This window comes from Otolemur garnettii, unplaced genomic scaffold (assembly GCF_000181295.1).
Source record: "Otolemur garnettii isolate 467f Iridium unplaced genomic scaffold, OtoGar3 scaffold00190, whole genome shotgun sequence".
Taxonomy (NCBI): domain Eukaryota; kingdom Metazoa; phylum Chordata; class Mammalia; order Primates; family Galagidae; genus Otolemur; species Otolemur garnettii.
In genome coordinates, this window is record NW_003852585.1 from 430,673 (window position 1) to 448,093 (window position 17,421).

At 48.5% G+C, this 17,421-nt stretch overlaps 1 protein-coding gene across 1 annotated transcript; it reads right to left on the reverse strand.

The window, feature by feature from the left end:
* Positions 1-831: 831 nt before the first annotated feature.
* GABRQ (gamma-aminobutyric acid type A receptor theta subunit) lies at positions 832-15,968 on the reverse strand. Its single transcript, XM_003800931.1, has 9 exons — positions 15,800-15,968; positions 13,700-13,788; positions 8,938-9,005; positions 7,147-7,367; positions 5,461-5,543; positions 4,811-4,948; positions 4,094-4,246; positions 2,442-2,698; positions 832-1,706 (listed from the first exon to the last, which is right to left on the reverse strand). Exons 1-9 carry the CDS (start codon positions 15,952-15,954, stop codon positions 921-923), a joined length of 1,950 nt encoding a protein of 649 aa, XP_003800979.1. The 5' UTR covers positions 15,955-15,968; the 3' UTR covers positions 832-920.
* Positions 15,969-17,421: the final 1,453 nt, after the last annotated feature.

Genomic DNA, 17,421 nt, shown 5'->3' on the forward strand with positions numbered 1-17,421 from the left:
TAACCCTAGTGTTTATAAACCAAGTGCTTACACTGGGATTATTGATCAACTCATCAGCTGATAGCAAGCTATCTCCTGACTTAAATGTATGATGTATTAAGCCCTTAGTGTGAAGCACTTTGAAGCAGAAATATAGGCAAGAGAAGTTCCAGTTCCTCCAAAGAGGCCAGCTCAACTGTATCATCTCCAACCTGACATTGTCCCCTGCCCACTGCAAGCTTGTTGGTTGGGTCCTTTGTCACTTACACAGTCATTGTATTCTGTAGTCTTATCCACCCATCTTCTCCTCCCAAACTGCATGCTCTAAATACGGCAAAACTAGTGGGGAAAAGGCACTTACAAATGATCCCTAAGTTTCCTATGGCCAGTTCCCTGCACTTCTAAGTTATAGCTAGCCCTTCTTTTGTGCATCCCAGCCCAACCCAGCTTGACTAAGCCCTTAGCAGAGGGTGAGCAAGGTCCATAATCCCTAGGGGGAAAAAAAGAAGAAAAAAAGTCATGAAAAAGAAATGGTGACGCATCGGGGGACAGAAAAGACCCCAGAAATGTTTGTGAGCAAGGCTTAGATCATTCCCGTCCCCCAGCCTGGCTCCCTTCTGTCCTCTAAACCTTTCCAGGGGCTTTTCCTTGCTTGCTAACTGTGAGAAGTCTTTGAAAGAGCTAGCGCTTTGTAGCAGGAAAGGAAATCAATGTGCTATTTACCTCTGACTCCTCATCAGTCCTTTCCCTTTCAGCCAGAAGGCATTTTTTCTAATCACTCCCCACCCCGAGTTTATAAAGAGAAGTTTTAAACTGATTAGAATGACCAAAACCCACAAAATAAAATGAACAAAGGAAAAAGGGCAACAAAGGAAAACAAAACCAAAAGAAATTGTAAAGGAGCACGGCATGGTGACCCTGCCGCTCTGGGTGTCCGAGAACTAATAGATATGGTATACCCAGTAAGCAATATTGAACAGCCCAAAGGCAAGAGGGAAGAGGAATCGGGACCACTTGTCAACCCTAGGGACGTAGTCGGGGTTAAAGACACGGAGGGAAAATACTTCAGTGAAGGCACACCCAGGGCTCGGGGGAGGACTATCCTCAGACTCTGAGCTACTATCCTTCTCCTGGCCACCGGCCATGAGCTCATCATCATCCAGGCTCCAGATGCTATCAGTATCACACCTGATATTCTCCTTAAGGCCAAGGCAGCTGCTCTCAACATTGACGTCATCAGGTAAGCTATGGATGTCATCAAGGTCACGGTTTCCTTCTTGCACACACCCCTGGCCACGGTGAAACACTGGCCTCCCACTAGGGCCTTGGCCATGGCCATGGCTCTCATCCGAGCTCAAGCTTTCATCAGAGTCATCAGAGTCATCGGAGTCTTCAGAATCTTCGGTCTCAGCATGCCCATGGACCTCAGCACGGTTGCGGATCTCAGTAGGAATAATACTGTCATCATCCCGGAAACCATGAAATAGAACACCATGGCTGAGCTGGGCCTGCTCTGAGGTGGAAGGGAGATCACCCAGGCTTTCTCCAGTGGCCAGCTGGGACTGGCCTGAGAGAGAAGGGAGTGGGCTGAGGCTTTCCGAGGTGGCCAGCTGGGCCTGCTCGGAGGTGGACATCAAAGAACCGAGGCTTTCCAGGCTTGCCAAGGGGGCCTGCGCTGGGGTGATGGGAAGAGAGCTGACTCCGTCTTCTACGTTAAACAGGCCATCCTTTGAGGAGATAATGGATAGGCTCATCAGTGTCACATGGCCTAGATGGCTATGCATGGGGGGGGGAGGGAAGGGACTTTCCTCATCAGCTTTTGCAATGTTACTGTTGATCTCTTTGACAGAGCCATCTCCTCTTGGGGTCTCTGGTGTTCAGGGGGCTGAGGAACAGGACCAAGAGGCTATTAGCATGCAAGGGGAGGCCATGGCAGCTGCCAAGCTGATGTCTCTCTGGGGGCAGCTGCTCCCTCAGGAGCATTGTGTTGTGGATGGAGTCCTGCTTAGGCAGGCAAGGCTGGGCTCTCTGTGAAGGAGGGACATTGTTGGATAAATAACATACTGCCAAAGCCTCAGCATTGCCTTGGGAGTCTGAAGTGCCAAAGAAGGAGGGGTAGGCAGGCCAGCCTCTCCAGTGTCTGTTTTCCTTTCAGCCTCCCTGTGCCCATCTTCCCTTCCAGCTTCATTGCCTGCCCTGGAAGCATGCAATGTGGACCAAATTTGTCCAAAGGTCTGGAGAAATTTAACCTTGCTATTTACTTGGCTTGTGACCTCGGACAATGATCGTCTATAAAGGAGTGACGATAAATAGTCCCACTTCCTTGTTACTTGTGCATGTGGATGTGTGCTCTGTGTGTGCATGAGGATTAAAGGAACTAAGAAATGTGAAAGGGTGAAAAGCACTAAGCCAGGGCTTGAGAGGTGCTCAGGGAAGGCTGATTGTCAGTCAAAAAGTCAAACCTGCACGTTTCCCACCACCACTTCCTGGTACCGGTAGTGGGCAATGACTCTTCGTGGCCTCCTTCGTCGTCTACGATGGTGCCGAGGTCCTCGGCTGAAGAAAAGATAGTTGATGTAGACATACTCCAGCAGGGACAGGAACACGAAGAACAAGCACACGAGGATATAGATGTCGATGGCCTTGACATAGGAAATGTGAGGGAGTTTATCCCGCAGATGTGAGTCAATTGTGGTCAGGATGAGCATCGAAGTTAGGCCTACAAATAGCATAGCACAGGCTTAGTCTCCTCTGGTGGCTGACCTTCTTGGCAAGCTATTGTGCCCCCAGTCATCTCTGGGTGGGGAGTATCCTCAGCCAAGGCCTTCAGCTCTCTTTGTTCCTTCCACCATCTTAAAACTCAAGCCTAGGCTTAGTGGTTCAATGACATCCCATTGTTCCTAGGGTCAAGTTCCAAACCCCCTGCCATAGCTTCACAGAGAGATTTGTCTTTAGCCCCACCTTGCCCTATGATGGTCCCTTACCCTTTTGTCTTCCTTTAGTCACTGGGAATATTTATGAACCCTAAAATATTACACAAATACAAACATTTATTTTATTTTATTTTTTAATACAAAGGTTTAGTCTAGAATGATCAAAAAAAGGAAGGTAAGGAGTCAGCCCTAAAGATGGCGAAAGAGATACCAAACCTGGACTTGGGGCACAACTGCATGCTGTTGGATGGGGTCAGCCAAAGCAGAGAGTCGATCTCTTAGGCCAGTGGTTCTCAACCTTCCTACTGCCGCAACCCTTTAATACAGTTCCTCATGTTGTGGTGACCCCCAACCACAAAATTATTATTATTTTTGTTGCTACTTCAGGTGTTGTTACTTCATAACTGAAATATGTGTTTTCTGATGGTCTTAGGTGACCCCTGTGAAAGGGTCATTTCACCCCCAAAGGGATTGCAACCCACAGGTTGAGAACCACTATCTTAGGCCCCTTTTTGGTACTGCTCAAAAATCTTTCATGACCCCTCATGCTTAAACATGAACTTCAAGGTCTTCCCAAGTTGCCCTAAGCTGTCTTTCTGCTGTTGTCCTCACCTCCTTTGCTCTTGCCCCAGGAACTGCGGTTCAGATTTCTGTTCGGGCCCTATGTCTTGAATACATCTATTTCCTCTAGGGAGAAGGCCAAGGCTGGTGTCTCTACCTGCTGCAAATCTTCAAAACCCACTTTGAACAATTTTTTGGGGGTAGTTTTAGCCGCCAATGCCTGGGTCACTTCCTCCTCTGGACTCTGACAGCTTCTGTCTCTGGAAGCCCTCTGCTGCCTGGCAAGGTGTTTTCATACCTCACTGAAGTCAATATTTATTGTATTGTATTTCTGATCTAGATCTGTGACTTGTCCGTTTACTTATGGATTCAACAATTAATGAATTCTGGTACTTTGGGCACAACATACCAAGATTCTAATCTTAGTGTTTTCTTCACTCTTGATTCCCATGTCAGCCTCTCTACTGGGGACTGTCTGAGCACCTCCACAAATGCCTTCTGGAAAGCCCTGTCTCCTGGCCTGTGCAGTCACACACTGCTCCACATGCTGCTTCCCTACTCTCAAATTTTGTCTCAGGATAATGACCTACATTCCTCCCTGGGATAGAGACAGGACCTACCAATTGTCACCCTGGCTGCAGAGGAATCATAGTTCATCCAAAACGAAATCCAGGAAAGAATAGTGGTGAGGACAGTAGGCCAATAGACCTGCACCAGGTAGCTGTTGACATCCCTCTGGATCTGGAACTTGAGTATCAGACGCATGTAGGAACCTGACAAGGAGACATACTGATGTCAGGGTAGCAGGACTGAGGGGATTTACAGGGTAGAGAGGTACAGCATGGAGGAGTAGGTGACCAATGGGCAGTTTAGCCTCTAATACTCTGTCCATGGGCATCTAGCCTGGCGAGGCCAGTGACAATGGCACATCTCAGCAAGCCCATGTGTCATAGTGAGTTAACTGTCTCCCCATTGCTTTCTCCCTGGCTCCATGTTAGCTAACATTTTTGAATGGGAGAGAGAAGAGATGGTTCCAAGCTGTACACCAGAGAGAGTACACCAGAGAGAGATGGCGGGTAAGAGGCTGACTCTGAGAGGAGCATGGATCTTTTATAACTGCAGAATGTTATGAACATGGCCAAGATCCTTCACGTCCATTCCTCACTTGCAGGGGGAGCCATTGGGGCTTTCTTAAGGGGGCCTGGAAGGTGTGCAGAACCAGTGGGAAAAGGGAAAGGCGGCAGCAGGGAGTGTAGGATCAAAGGCAGAGGCCCCCAGGAGTTTAAGGTAGTGCAAAAGGGACAAGAGATAGGAAGGAAGGAAGTAGCCAGACCCACCTGTGTAGAAATACACCTCCTTGCTAGTAATTGTCCTCCCTAGGAAAGTAAACTGAGGGATATGCAGCTCCTCAGTCATGTGGATGGCACTGTCATTGTCCTCCCAGGATAACAGGATATCTTCAACAGTGTAGCCATCTGGGAAAGGGAGAGAAACAGAAAGTTAGTTTCAGAAAAAGGACATAGCCAGATTCCCCACCATAGTGGTCTGTGAAAACCAAAGGATAGTGGGAACTTGCCATTTTGGAGGCTCCTTTGTGGTTTGATGAGTCTGGACACAGGGGAAAAAGAACTCTCACTTTGGTGTTTCAGACCAAAGTTTGTTTGGCCAGACAGGAAAGCACAGTAAAGACACATGATGAACTCCTATCCACCAGCTTGTTCACAATTTCCCAGCAGGAGGTGCTGCTTCCCAAGAGGACAACTTACATCCTAAAGGCCATCTGCTCCCAGATACCTCTGTCAGTCAATCAACCACCTGTCATCAGGTGTCTACCATCTATCTTTCCTTCTACCATCTATTTATGAGAAATAGAATGAGGAGGAAGAGAGAGGAGAAATGTGCTGTTCTTCTTCCTGTCATTTCTGCCTTTGGTTTCCTGATTGCCACAGCCCAAGTAGGGAAGAAGGGGCCATAGGGACATACGTACAGCTCTCCACCTCCAGCTTGCAGGTCTGCTTATCCAGAGGGAATTTTCGCAGATCCAGGGTACAAGCTGCTGTGGCAGTGAGTCTGCAAAGGAAAACAAAATGGAAGGAAAAAGTGAGCTTGGCCCAGACTAGCAGCATTCCTGAGAGAACTGCAGGACTGGGGAGGGAAGAGTGACCCCAAGGAGCAACCCATGTGTAGGGAGGACACAGGGAATGTGAATGTGACAAAGATACCAAAAGACCTGGCAGGACTGAATAATGTATGGCTCGTCAGAAAAATGCAGGGTGCCAGAAGGGGAAGGCCCTTGCGGAAAGTGAATGCAGAGACTGGAAGGGACTCTCGCTTCCTAAAGGGGGAGCAAGGCTGCTGAGAGAACACTCCCCATCCCATGTGGAGCACAGCTGTGCAGTGCATGTGTACAGATGACAGCCTTGCCCCAGAATCACCTCTACCCATATCTGTACCACATGCCTGAGGTGTGGGCCAATGTGGGTACTGGGGATGAACAAAACGCCAGTGGGTGGATGAGACACGGGGGAGACTGAAATCTCTGTAGTGCCATGGAAACGCGGGCATGGGCTTCAAGGTGCTGTGTGGTGCAACCAGCAGGAGAATCTGAGGAGGGGTCTGAGAAGCCCTGGGGAGGTGGGAAAAGTGACAAATGGGAGAGTGGATAATGACAAAAAAGCTCTCTGCAGCGTCAGCTGGGAGGCTCTGTCCTACCTCTTACTGTGTCCTTCCCGTCTCCTAACTCTACCCCAGTTATTTTGTGCAATTGCCATTTTGTGCACTGGATTTGGTGTGTGTGCGTGTTCATGTCCTTGTGTTTCTCTCCTTGCTACAAATCCTCTATGTGACATTAATCAGCTGACACCCCCCCTTTCTAAAGCACAAGAGTGACCAGTGACCTGTTCCCAGCAGGCCTTATTATTGTCTGACTTTAGAGCCTTGGTTTATGGGAAAGTGGTTGGGGAAAGACAGGGATGGAATGAGATGCCCCAGATAAAGAGAAACCCAGAGATCAGACTTGGAAAAACTGGACAAGTGAACTGAATGGCAGAGACCATGCCCTTCCTGTACTGCATGGGACTAAGCACTTGTCTATTTCCCTCCCAATGTCTGCAGTGCTCAGGTAGAGAGAGAGGTCTTTCAGAGGGCATTCGAGTTAGGGTTTGAAGGGAAGGTGGGCAAGTTTTCAATTCATTGGCTCAGCGCCTGTGGCTCAAGTGGCTGGGGCACCCGCTACATACACCTAAGGTGGCAGGTTCAGATCCAGCCCGGGCCCGCCAAACAACAACGACGGCTGTAACCAAAAAATGGCCAGGCGTTGTGGTGGGCGCCTGTGGTCCCAGCTACTTGGGAGGCTGAGGCAGGAGCCTCGCTTGAGCCCAGGAGTTGGAGGTTGCTGTGACCTGTGATGCTACGGCACTCTACCCAGGGGGACAGCTTGAGGCTCAGTCTAAAAAAAAAAAAAAAATTTAATTCATGGAAAGAGGAAAAGGCCACCTTACACAGAAGGAACAGTGGAGAAAGGACAGCCACTATTACTTGTGGGGAATTGAAAGTTCCACTTTGGCTACTGGGGAGGATGGGCAAGGGGCACAACACAAGACAGTGTTCATGGGATACTGGGTAGGAAGAAGGAAGCCTGGTGGGACATCCCCAAACTGCTAGGGTGACTTACCGGATGCCATACCGCACCGTTCCATCTGGGTGAAGCTGAAACACACGGTTTTCCACAGTCACATCATGCACAAAAGCATCCTTGCTATTCAGAAAGTAGCAGTCAGGGACCCACAGCTTCTCATGCATCCGATAGTCCAGGGTCAGGTTCAGGTCGGTCTCATAGTATGCTAAGCGTGGATCTTTCCAGGTCTGATGAAAAAACATGGTGATTGTATAGTCCTGGGAAGAGAAAGATAAATCCCAGTTGTAAGTTTGCTTGTTCCAGCTCTGTCCCCATTGTGCATGTGTGTGTATATGTGTGTGTGTGTGTGTGTGTGCAAATGTAGTTAAATATATAATAACTAGAGATGACAGTGTGAAACATATGGATGGTTAAGGAAAGAATAATCAAATGGCCCTCATGGAATTAAAGTCCAGGTTAAGAAGCAGAGCATTACAAATAACTTTCAAACCCCAATGTGTCCCTTCCAGAACACATGTCCCATACCCCTCAGCCATAACCATTATCCTAGACTTAATGATGAATAATTTTCTTGCTTTTTGTTAGAGTTTTATTGTCTATGTATTCCTAGAAAAATATTGCTTAGTTAGACCTTTCTATAAGAATTTTATCCCAATGGAATCATACTGCACGTATTCATAATTTACTTCTTTCATGCAACATTGTATTTGTGAGATTCATTCCGGTTGACATACATAATTATAATTTGTTCATTTGCGTTCCTGGATAATAGAGTATACTGTGTGTATTATTGGGTGAATGCACCATACATATCCAAACCACAGTGAAATAAAAATGAAGTGGAAGGAAGCTACAGTTTCCGCCCCTGCCGAGACCCAAGGGTTGAGAGTGGCTGAGGGTTCCAGTGCTTCCCACTGACTTGCATTGATTGGTATTGTCTGGACTTCAGATTTTTGCCAATTTGGTGAGTACATGATGGGTTCTAATGGTGGTTTTACTTTGCATTTCTCATAAGGTCAAGCATCTTTTCATACGTTTCGTATGTTTACCTGCTATTTAGTTTTCTTCACTAAAGTGAAATTCCTCTTCACATTTCTGAACATTTTCTATCAGCTTTTTAAATGCTCTTCTTAATAATTCTCAGAAATTATTTATATTTCAAGTATCAGTCCTCTGTATTGTAAATATCTCAGCCTATTCCAACTTATTCTTTTACACTTGTCAAAGTAGTTTTGTTTTGCACAATAAAAGTTGCAGAAATTTTGGCTAAACAGAATTTTCATGTAGTTGAAGTTACAGTATTTATCTTTATGGTATGTGTTTTCTGTGTCTTTTATCCTTTTCGAGACAGAGTCTCATGCTGTTGCTCTGGGAAGAGTGTTGTGGCATCATAGCCCACAGAAACCTCCAACTCTTGGGCTCAAGTGATCCTCTTGCTTCATTTTTTCCCCTATTTTTAGTAGAGACAGGGTTTTGCTTTTGCTCAGGTTGGTCTCAAACTTGTAAGCTCAAGCAATCCAATGGCTTCAGCCTCCTAGAGTGCTAGGATTATAGGTGTGAGCCACTGTACCTGGCCTTTTGTGTCTTTTAAAAGAAATCCTTACCTAGTACAAGAAACAGAGTCCTATATGGTATTTGAAAAGCTTCCTAACCTTGATGTAGGGCTTCAAATAACATTTTTGTTCTAGGTGGCTGCAGTTTCCAAAATCTACCTTGTTCCTCCATGTAAGTTCTGTCACAGGTCAGAATAGCTGGAATTGGCTTATGGCCCTGCTCTGTGTTCCATGGCTCCTGTCTCCAGCCCCATGCTGGAACTGACACACTTACCATATCAATTTCTGATATCTGTTCAATGTGGGAGACATACATGGATATTCTTACAGGCACAGGGGCACCTACAACACAGAAAGACAGTATTATGTAAAGGGTAGAGTAAGGGTTAAGAGCAGACTCAGGAGACAGACTGCTTGGCTTTAAACCCACTTTGACACTTGTTAGCTGAGTGACCTTAAGTAAGTCACCTAACCTCTCTGAGCCTTAGTTTCCTCATGGGTAAGATGGGGATAATGACAGCATTGACCTCATAGTCAATGCAGGTCAAGCACTTAGAGCAAGGCTGGACCCACAATATGCTGAAAGGAGGGGTCAGGAAATAAGGGGATGAAATGCTCTTTTTCTAAATATGTTCTGATAAAAACTGACAAGAAATGGACCCAACAAAAGCCAGGGTTTGTGGCTGTGTTATTGTGTGAGCATGCCCCTGTGTGAATGAATTTGTTTTCACGTGTAGGTGACTGTGTTAGTGACATTTCTCTGTGCAAGTGAACACGCGAGCGTGTTTCTGTACTTGAGTGTGTTGTGTGTGAGCACATGCATTTTTGTAGGCGTGTTGTGGGGGGGCAAATGCATGTTCATGTGTAACAAGGGAGTGACTATGGATGTCTGTGAGCTTGTCTGTATGAGTTCATGTGAACGTGTCTCTGTGTGAGTGTGTTTTGTGGAACTGAATGCATGAGCATACCCACAAGTATGAGTGTGTTCTTGTGGAAGTGTGAGTAAACACGTGAATGTATGCAAGTGTATTTGTCGGTCAGTGAGTGGATGGGCAGGTTTCCAGGTACATGAATGTGTGTACATGTCTGTGTCAGTAAATGTGTGTGTGTGCACGTATTTGAATGTATGTGTATGGGAGTGAATATGTGTATGTGTGAGCCCATTTGTGAATTAGTGTATCTGTGAGCATGCCTGAGTGAATATGTGGGCACGTTCATGTGTGTGAACGTGTGTATATGTGAGCATGTTTGTGTATTGTCTGATGTGAAAATGGTGTGAGCACTTGTGTGTCTAAGTGTGAACGTCAGCCTGCTGGGATTTGTGAGAATGTTCGGGAGTGAAAGCCAAAGCTTGTCAATGTGCTTGTTCGTATCAACAAGTCAGTGAATTTGTGTACACGTGAGCATGCTGTGTGAGGACAATGTGTGTCTTCCTGACTCGGAGTGAACTTGTGAGTGCTTTTGGGTGTGCAAGCATGCTTGTGTGTGTCTGTGTTCATGTGAGTGAATTTGAGTGTGTTCTTTCATGTGAGCATGTTTGTGTGTGTGTGCTAAAGTGTGAGAGTAAATTTATGAATACATTTGGGTACGGAAGTTTGTGTGGCTGTGTGACTATATGTGTGGGTATTTATCTGCATGGCTGTGTGACTATGTGTTGGGTATGTTATTGTGTGACTCATAACTCTATGAGTGTGTTAACCACGTCAGTGTGTTAATGAGTCAATGTGAGTGTATGTGTGTGCATGTGTGAATGAGTTTATACTCATTTTTGTGTATGCATGTTCATGTGAAGATGCTGACTGTGTGTAGGGCTGCTAACGTGAGTGTAGTGCACGTGAGACCATGCTTGTTGGAGTGCATTTTTGTGCACGTGTGAGAGCGTATGTGAATGTACAAGTGTGAATGGGTGCATTAGTGTTTTTGCTTCCTAGCCTTTTGTTAGGCCCAGATGATAGTGCTGTTCACTTGCAGGACTCAGATATGACCATGGATGTGAAAGCATGTAGTCAACTGTCAGGGACTGAGGACAAATACATTTTATTGTTCCCTCATTGGCTCAAACCAATCTACACGCAGTCCCACGGCAAAGCCATCATGTCTGTGTATGACATCACAGTGCTGCTAGAGAAACACGGATGACGCCTGCAATTCAGCCTGCTGCTTTCACTGAAGGCTTACTGCCCAGAAGCTGAGCTGCAAAGAGGGAAATGTAATTCTAAGCCCAATGCTTCACAAAGCAAAGCACTACTGGGAATAAACGTGTGAGTGGCAGCTGAGAAGTAAATGTGCCTCTGTGTTAGGGGACAGCCCAGACTTCAGTTCAGGGCTACTGTGAACAAGCCCCAGAAAGTGCTATGTGATGCTAGGGGTTCTGAGAAACACAGTTCTTGATGATGGTCCCTCTGGACCCCCACGTCTTTAGAGGATGGAAGCAACAAGCCCCAGCCAGCCTCCCACTTCCAGTGTTGGACTTCTTGTCTACACTATTCCACACCACTCAGGCATCCCACCTCTTATGGTGAGATGGATGCTGGGGACACTAAAGGGCCAGGCCAGAAATCTGTCCAAGGGTTCTAGGTGGGAACTAAAATGCAGTTCACATTTTTCTCACCAAGTCATGAGACCTGGCACAGGACTGCAGCCCAGAGGAAGGGGACATTCTCCTAATTTATCCACCTAAGGGGACACCTTACATGCTAATACTATGATGAGAATTTAGTAAGGTATCCCATAGCCCTAAAAGAATAGAGGGGAATGAGAAACTTCCTGACAAGGACTCTAAATGCCATCTCTGGGCTGACGGCCCCAGCCCTATATCTATCTCATCACTTTCCCCTGATGGACTCAGGAAGACAGGAAAAATGGTGGTGATAATCACATCCTTCCCTCCTGGAACCTTCGTTGCCCCAATTCCTCCTCCCCCCCAGCATCCATCATAGTGCTGGGGAAAGAGCACATGGATGGATGAGAATGTCTACCATTCCTTCACGCCACAATACTGGGAGCTGACATCATGCCAGGGGCTGGGCTAAGTGAAGACCACTTTGCAACACCGCAGAATCCCAGTTCTCTTGGCAGTAGGAAGTGGTTTTATAAATTTTCCTCCTTTTCTCACTGTAGTCCACCAGAAATAGGTAGGCTCCTGTTGAACCGGACCACTGCTAAGTGACACCCTTGTGTGGGGAGCATTTGTTGGGGAGGGGGGTTAAGCCCTAGAATTTGACTCTACCTCAGACATGGAGGGGCTGTATAGCTGACTTCTGGGGTCTCTAAACCCTGAATGCCCTGGTCCAGTTGTCTCCTCAACTAGTCTCCCTACCCTACCACCATGCAACAGTCCCAGTCAAAGAGCTTGCAGTGCCCTCTTCTGTTTAAATGCCAGAAGGCTCTGAGCTGCCCATGCCCTCCCAACTTCATGTTCTATTTGGCCAGATCAACCTAGGGATCCATGTTTTATTGTACACTCCCAGTCTGCATGCCCACAAATCTCCGGGTAACCCTCCCCAGAGTTTGGTTCTTGCCCCTGTCACCCATCCCTGGATGCCTGCAGATATGGCACCCTCACCCTGAAACAGTGTGGAGAATGTGCTTGGTGTACTCAAATGGTTGCTGGTCAGCCTTTGCTGAGAAACACAAGAATGAGGCCAGGAGAAAATGAAGTAGCTACTGATGCTTCATGCGACTGATTTAAAAGCTGATGCCATGCAAGGGTGTGCTGGCTGTCCTCTAACACCTGGACCCCCCTATACTCATGTCTCTCTCCCTAGGGGACCCATCCAGAGAAGAGGCACTGCTCTTACAGGGAGTGAGCCAGCTTCCCCTCACACATTCACCTTAAATCCCTGGGGCAGCACCTTCCCCCCCACTCCATTCCTGAGGGATGGGGGGAGGAAAGTAACCCAGCAAAGGGAAGCACTAGTCAAGGGCCCCACCTCCAAAGCTTCTTTTCCAGGCAGCTCCCTACCACCCCAGCCAATCCTCCCAGCTGTGTGCCCTCCCAGTGGAGGGGAGTGTATTCAGAGACACATATTCATATGCAGAATATGACCATTAGCATTCATTAACCCTTTAGAGGTTACTTTGACACTTCCCCCCAAGAAGTTGGGCCCTTACTTTGGCTTAGTCCCTCCATAAGCTTCCTTTGAGCTGGAATGTGACTAACCAGCTTTATTGCCCCTTTTTCTGTCTATCCTCAGTGAGGTTTTCTGGGTGTCCCCAGGGCCAGAGAATGCTGCTTCTATGGTGTGGGGCCTAAACAGGTTGCCTATCACTTAAAGCCCTACGGTCCAGGCTAGTTGTCCTTTCTCAGGGGGAGGTTAAGCAGAAATCTAGGGAGAAACTGACATATGTATGGACTTCTTGCAGGTTTGGGTGTCAGTTTCCTTGTTATTTACAATCTCTGTGCTAGAGGTCTGAGTGCTAAAGCTGAGGAGTTTAGATTTTATTTGGCAGTTAGATAAAACCATGGAATGTTCCAGAAGTGCTCAGGCTGGATTTATAAAGACCACACCGACTGCAGTGAGCTACATGGAGTGGGGAAGGAAGAACCAAGGTGGAACTGCTGGGTGGGTTAAGTGTACTAGGCAGAGAAGACCAAGTCCTCAGTAGGGAACTGGACCCTCAGTTGTGAACTGGGGAGTGGGGTAAGTGCCCAAAACATGTGTCTTCCACAGAGAAGGGATAGAAAACTCTAGAACTCTAGCCTGAGGGGCACAGTGTGCTACATCCTGCTCATCCACTGCCTGTGCTCCTTTTCCAGTCACACATTGGAAAGAAGTGCTGAGAAAACAGGGGTCTCAGGCATATGAAGGCAGAGAAGTAGGAGAAATCCCAGGGAAACAGAATACCCAGAGACTGGGAGCCTGGGAGTCCCCCCCCTCCCGCAGGTCTCTGCAGGATCAGGAAGGAGAGACCTAGAGAGGCAGGGATGTAGAACTGGGGAGTGCTACTGATGGCTTTATAGGGTAGGGCTGGCTTGCTGTGTCTCAGCTTTATTCTACCTGACACAAAGACCTCTAATGTCTGATATGGCTTACCTCCAAAATTCGGTCTCAGACGGACATCATAACCCGACAGCACCCTGTCCAGAATCTTTTGAACCACAGATTCATTTGCACAATTTTTGCTGAAACAGAGAAGTCATCAGTAAATTCTGGTTGACTTGTGGCTGATTTGTCAGTGGCCACCTTACAAGGGCCTTCCTTTCTCCAGAACATATGCAGACATGTCCAGTCATACGTGTACCACACTCTCCCTGCTCCCCTCCCTCCCCAGGGTGAGTCAGCCAGAAGTGCAGCACTGACGCAGACTCCTTTTTCCCTCTCCCCCTCCCAGTTTTTATCCAGAGGGTGGGGCACAAAGGCTGACTCTGTTACCAGGCAGGACTTGGTGGGAGGGGGGAGGCAGTAGAAGGAGATGGGAAAGAGTGGGCAGGAAGGAGCCTTCAAAAATGCATTACCTCAACCCCCTAAGGAGTTCCATCTTGCAATCAGCCTGGATGAGGCTTTCTAGGTTGTTGTTGGTGGTGGGGTCTTCTTTCTAGGGGTACCTCATTACCCCAGGAAAAGTCAACATCCATTCTCAGTGCCTTCCTGAGCTAAGCCAATGTTCTCTAGCTCATTTCTCCTACCAGGGCTAGGGCTGGACATTTTCTTGCCATGTTTATGTCAACCTTGTTTTTGTACACCTGTTTTTAAGACTTGGCATATGGCATATGAAGCAGAGAGAGCCTGGCTCACCTAGCAGAGATTTATGACCCTCATCTAACCAAACCATTTCAGACTCTTGGGGCTCAGAGCTGTCCTCGAAAATACATCCATTTTGGGAACAGGCATCTTTCTTGCTAAGCATGTGCTTCCTGCCTGGAAGTGTCTTAGGTGAGCACATGTAAGTGGACCCAGGTCAGCTCTGCAGAGAGCTGGCCTTTCCAGAGATCTCTTCTCATCCTGCCTCACCTAGACCTTCAACAGGGCTCCTTTCCCCAAAAGGGCTTGTGAAAGAGAACAGGCCCTGGTATCACTGTGACTCTTCCAATTGAATCTTTGACGCATTGCCCAGGGAACGTCAGCCCCCTGCAAGGCTGTGTGTGTGTGTGTGTGTGTGTGTGTGTGTGCATGCGCTTGCGCACTCTTGTGCTCGCATGTGTGTTCACTGACGCAGTCTAGTATGTTGAGTTGAGGGCACTGCAGGGCTGTCTGCTGGAATCGTGCCCAGCTACCCCCCCTTTTCTGAATACACGTTCATTTCTGGTTTGCTGTTTAAAAATTATTAAAAATGATTCCCAATCATCTTTAATAAAAAATGTCATTTTGCAACATTCCAAAGTGTGCACATGAATTATTCCCAAATTAAAATAATGCATTCCCGCCTGTTTCTGACCACACATTCCCCATGTGCCAACATTCAAGATCTCTGACTACCACAAATAAACATTTTTGTGTGATCTACACATAAAGGCTGACTGTTTAACATTTTTTCAGATACTCACAGACCCAAACAAACTTGAAATCAAACACAGAAAAAAATACCATCCTGAATCTTCAATTATTTTTACAGGAATAAGTACAAAAGCGCACCCATCTCCGGCTACACGGTTTATGGTTATACAGCCGCCGATCACATTCTGGGCTTAGATGAGGTTGAGTTAATAATTTCTGTCTGCCGCATCGGAGAGTCCTTCACTCCTCAAAACATACATGTATGCACACTAGCGAGCGCGCCTCAGTGAACGTACAAAAATGCAGACTCAAACAGGTGTCCTGTCTATGTTTTGTGAATTGCTCATCACCTTGTACCCTCCCCCATGTCACAGGTGACAAAGGACTCGACTGGGGAAAGCTGCCTGGAACCTTAGTCCCTGGGGATGGATGGGCATACCCGGGGTGAGGACACCCTCCTGTGCTGCGGTTTGGGCAAGGATTAGGGCGCAGCCAGGAGCCGCAGTAACAGGTGGGCTGAAACTAGGACTCCATCTCAACTGCCACCCACACTTCCCCTGCCCCCTCCCTGGGACCAGCGCCCGAGCTCAGCGGGGCCGGGTCCGAGTCCCCCTCCCCCAGCCCGCTCTGTCCAAGAGGCCAGAGGTTCTCTACCCTCACCAATTCCCTCTCGTGCCTAACCTGGCGGTGCCTGCTTACCAGTTGAAGAGGTTCCGAACAACGTCGGGCACCGCGGAGGGGAACTCGAAGTGGAATTTTGGGAGGGGAGTGGGAGTGGGGTAGTTTCCCTCCGCGAGCCAGGTCCTAATGAGCAGCAGGAGCACGGCGGCCCGCAGCATGCCTCGGATGCCCATGGCCGCGGCGCTCTGGGGGCCGGAGGGCGCGGGAGACGCCGCCACGGAAAGGGGCAGGAGTGGGGTGGGGAGTGGGTCTGAGAGGGATCGCTGGCTTTTCCGCAAAGAGTCTCCTCTAAAAAGAAAGCAGCGAGGGCAGTGGGAGCAGGGATGGCCGGGGTCCGAGAGGAGCAGCTGCCCCCCGGACGCACCCGGCCCCCGCGAGGTGCGCTCCGTCTGCGGCCGCTCCGGGCTGCGACTGGGCTCCGAGCGGCGCGCGCGCGGCTGGCTCCGCCCACTCCGACGGCAGCACCGGCCCAGCCAATCGGGCGGGTGCCAACAGCCGCACAAAAAGGCGCGCGCTCCTGCCTCCGCCCGCAGCCCGCGCGCCTCCCGGCCCCCGCCCCTTCAGGCCTCTGCAGTCCTCCCCTGGCCAGCTCCAGACGCGGGTGCGGGCGGGGCCGGGCCTGGGGAGAAGGAGGAGGGCTAGCTCCTGGAAAGCTAGGCGGAGGTCTGAGGCCCAGGGAGCTCGGTCGTGGTCCTCTTCTGGGCAAAATGAAAAATGTGCGTTTTTCTTGGAAGAGCCAGTGTCCAAGAGTGATGATCTGACTGCTGTGGCTGAATCTGCATTCCGAAAGACCTAAGCACTTAAGGGTGATCAGGAGGCGCTCAACTGCTGCTCATTCCCAGACCCTTTAGCTTGTTGTAACACTGCGTGCCTCACCTCTGGGAGGGGTAAAGGGGAGTCACCAATGGGTTTTGTGACCAGGCTCTGGCCACAGCAGTCTTGTTTCTCCTTCAGGATGGAAATTGGGCTCTAGGAACCCAAGAGTTGCTTGAAAACTTAAATTTCCCAGAGTGCTTTTTGCCCCAAGTTTGAGTTCCCAGGAAGAACTCAGGGTTCTCCAGTTGAGATGTCCCTAAGATGTGACACTGTTCCATTATTCAGGGGATACAGAGTTGAAGTGAGGGTCTAGGGCTGACGCCATGGAAGGGGAACAGAAGACAAAGGTCACTGGGATGTTCAAGGAAGTTAGCCCCTGGAGACTAGGTGGTGTCAGTGCTCCTGAGGTCTTGTCCCATCATATGGAAAAGCCTGACATTTTGACTAGAGGGCTCTTATTCTATTGCCCAGATCACTTCCCCTATGAACCAGAAGGGATCTTAGACGATACGGAATGCCTCCACCTAAACCGCTCTGTCCTTTCCATCCCATGACAAAGCAAGTTCAGGAGGAGGCCTCACCAGAGTCCATGGGCCAGATAAGGAATCAACAAATAGGGCTCACTCATGTTCACCAGCAGCGCACCTCCCAAATCATACAATTGAGAAAAGTTGCAATCAAAATGGATTTCAAGCTCACTCTTGTTTAACTAGAACATCCAAGCTGAAGCACATGATCCTTTCCACTTTCCCTCTATATCTGGTGAAATGAGTTGGAATTACTTGAGCCCTGAAAATCTTCACTTGCCTGGTGATGCATGGCTG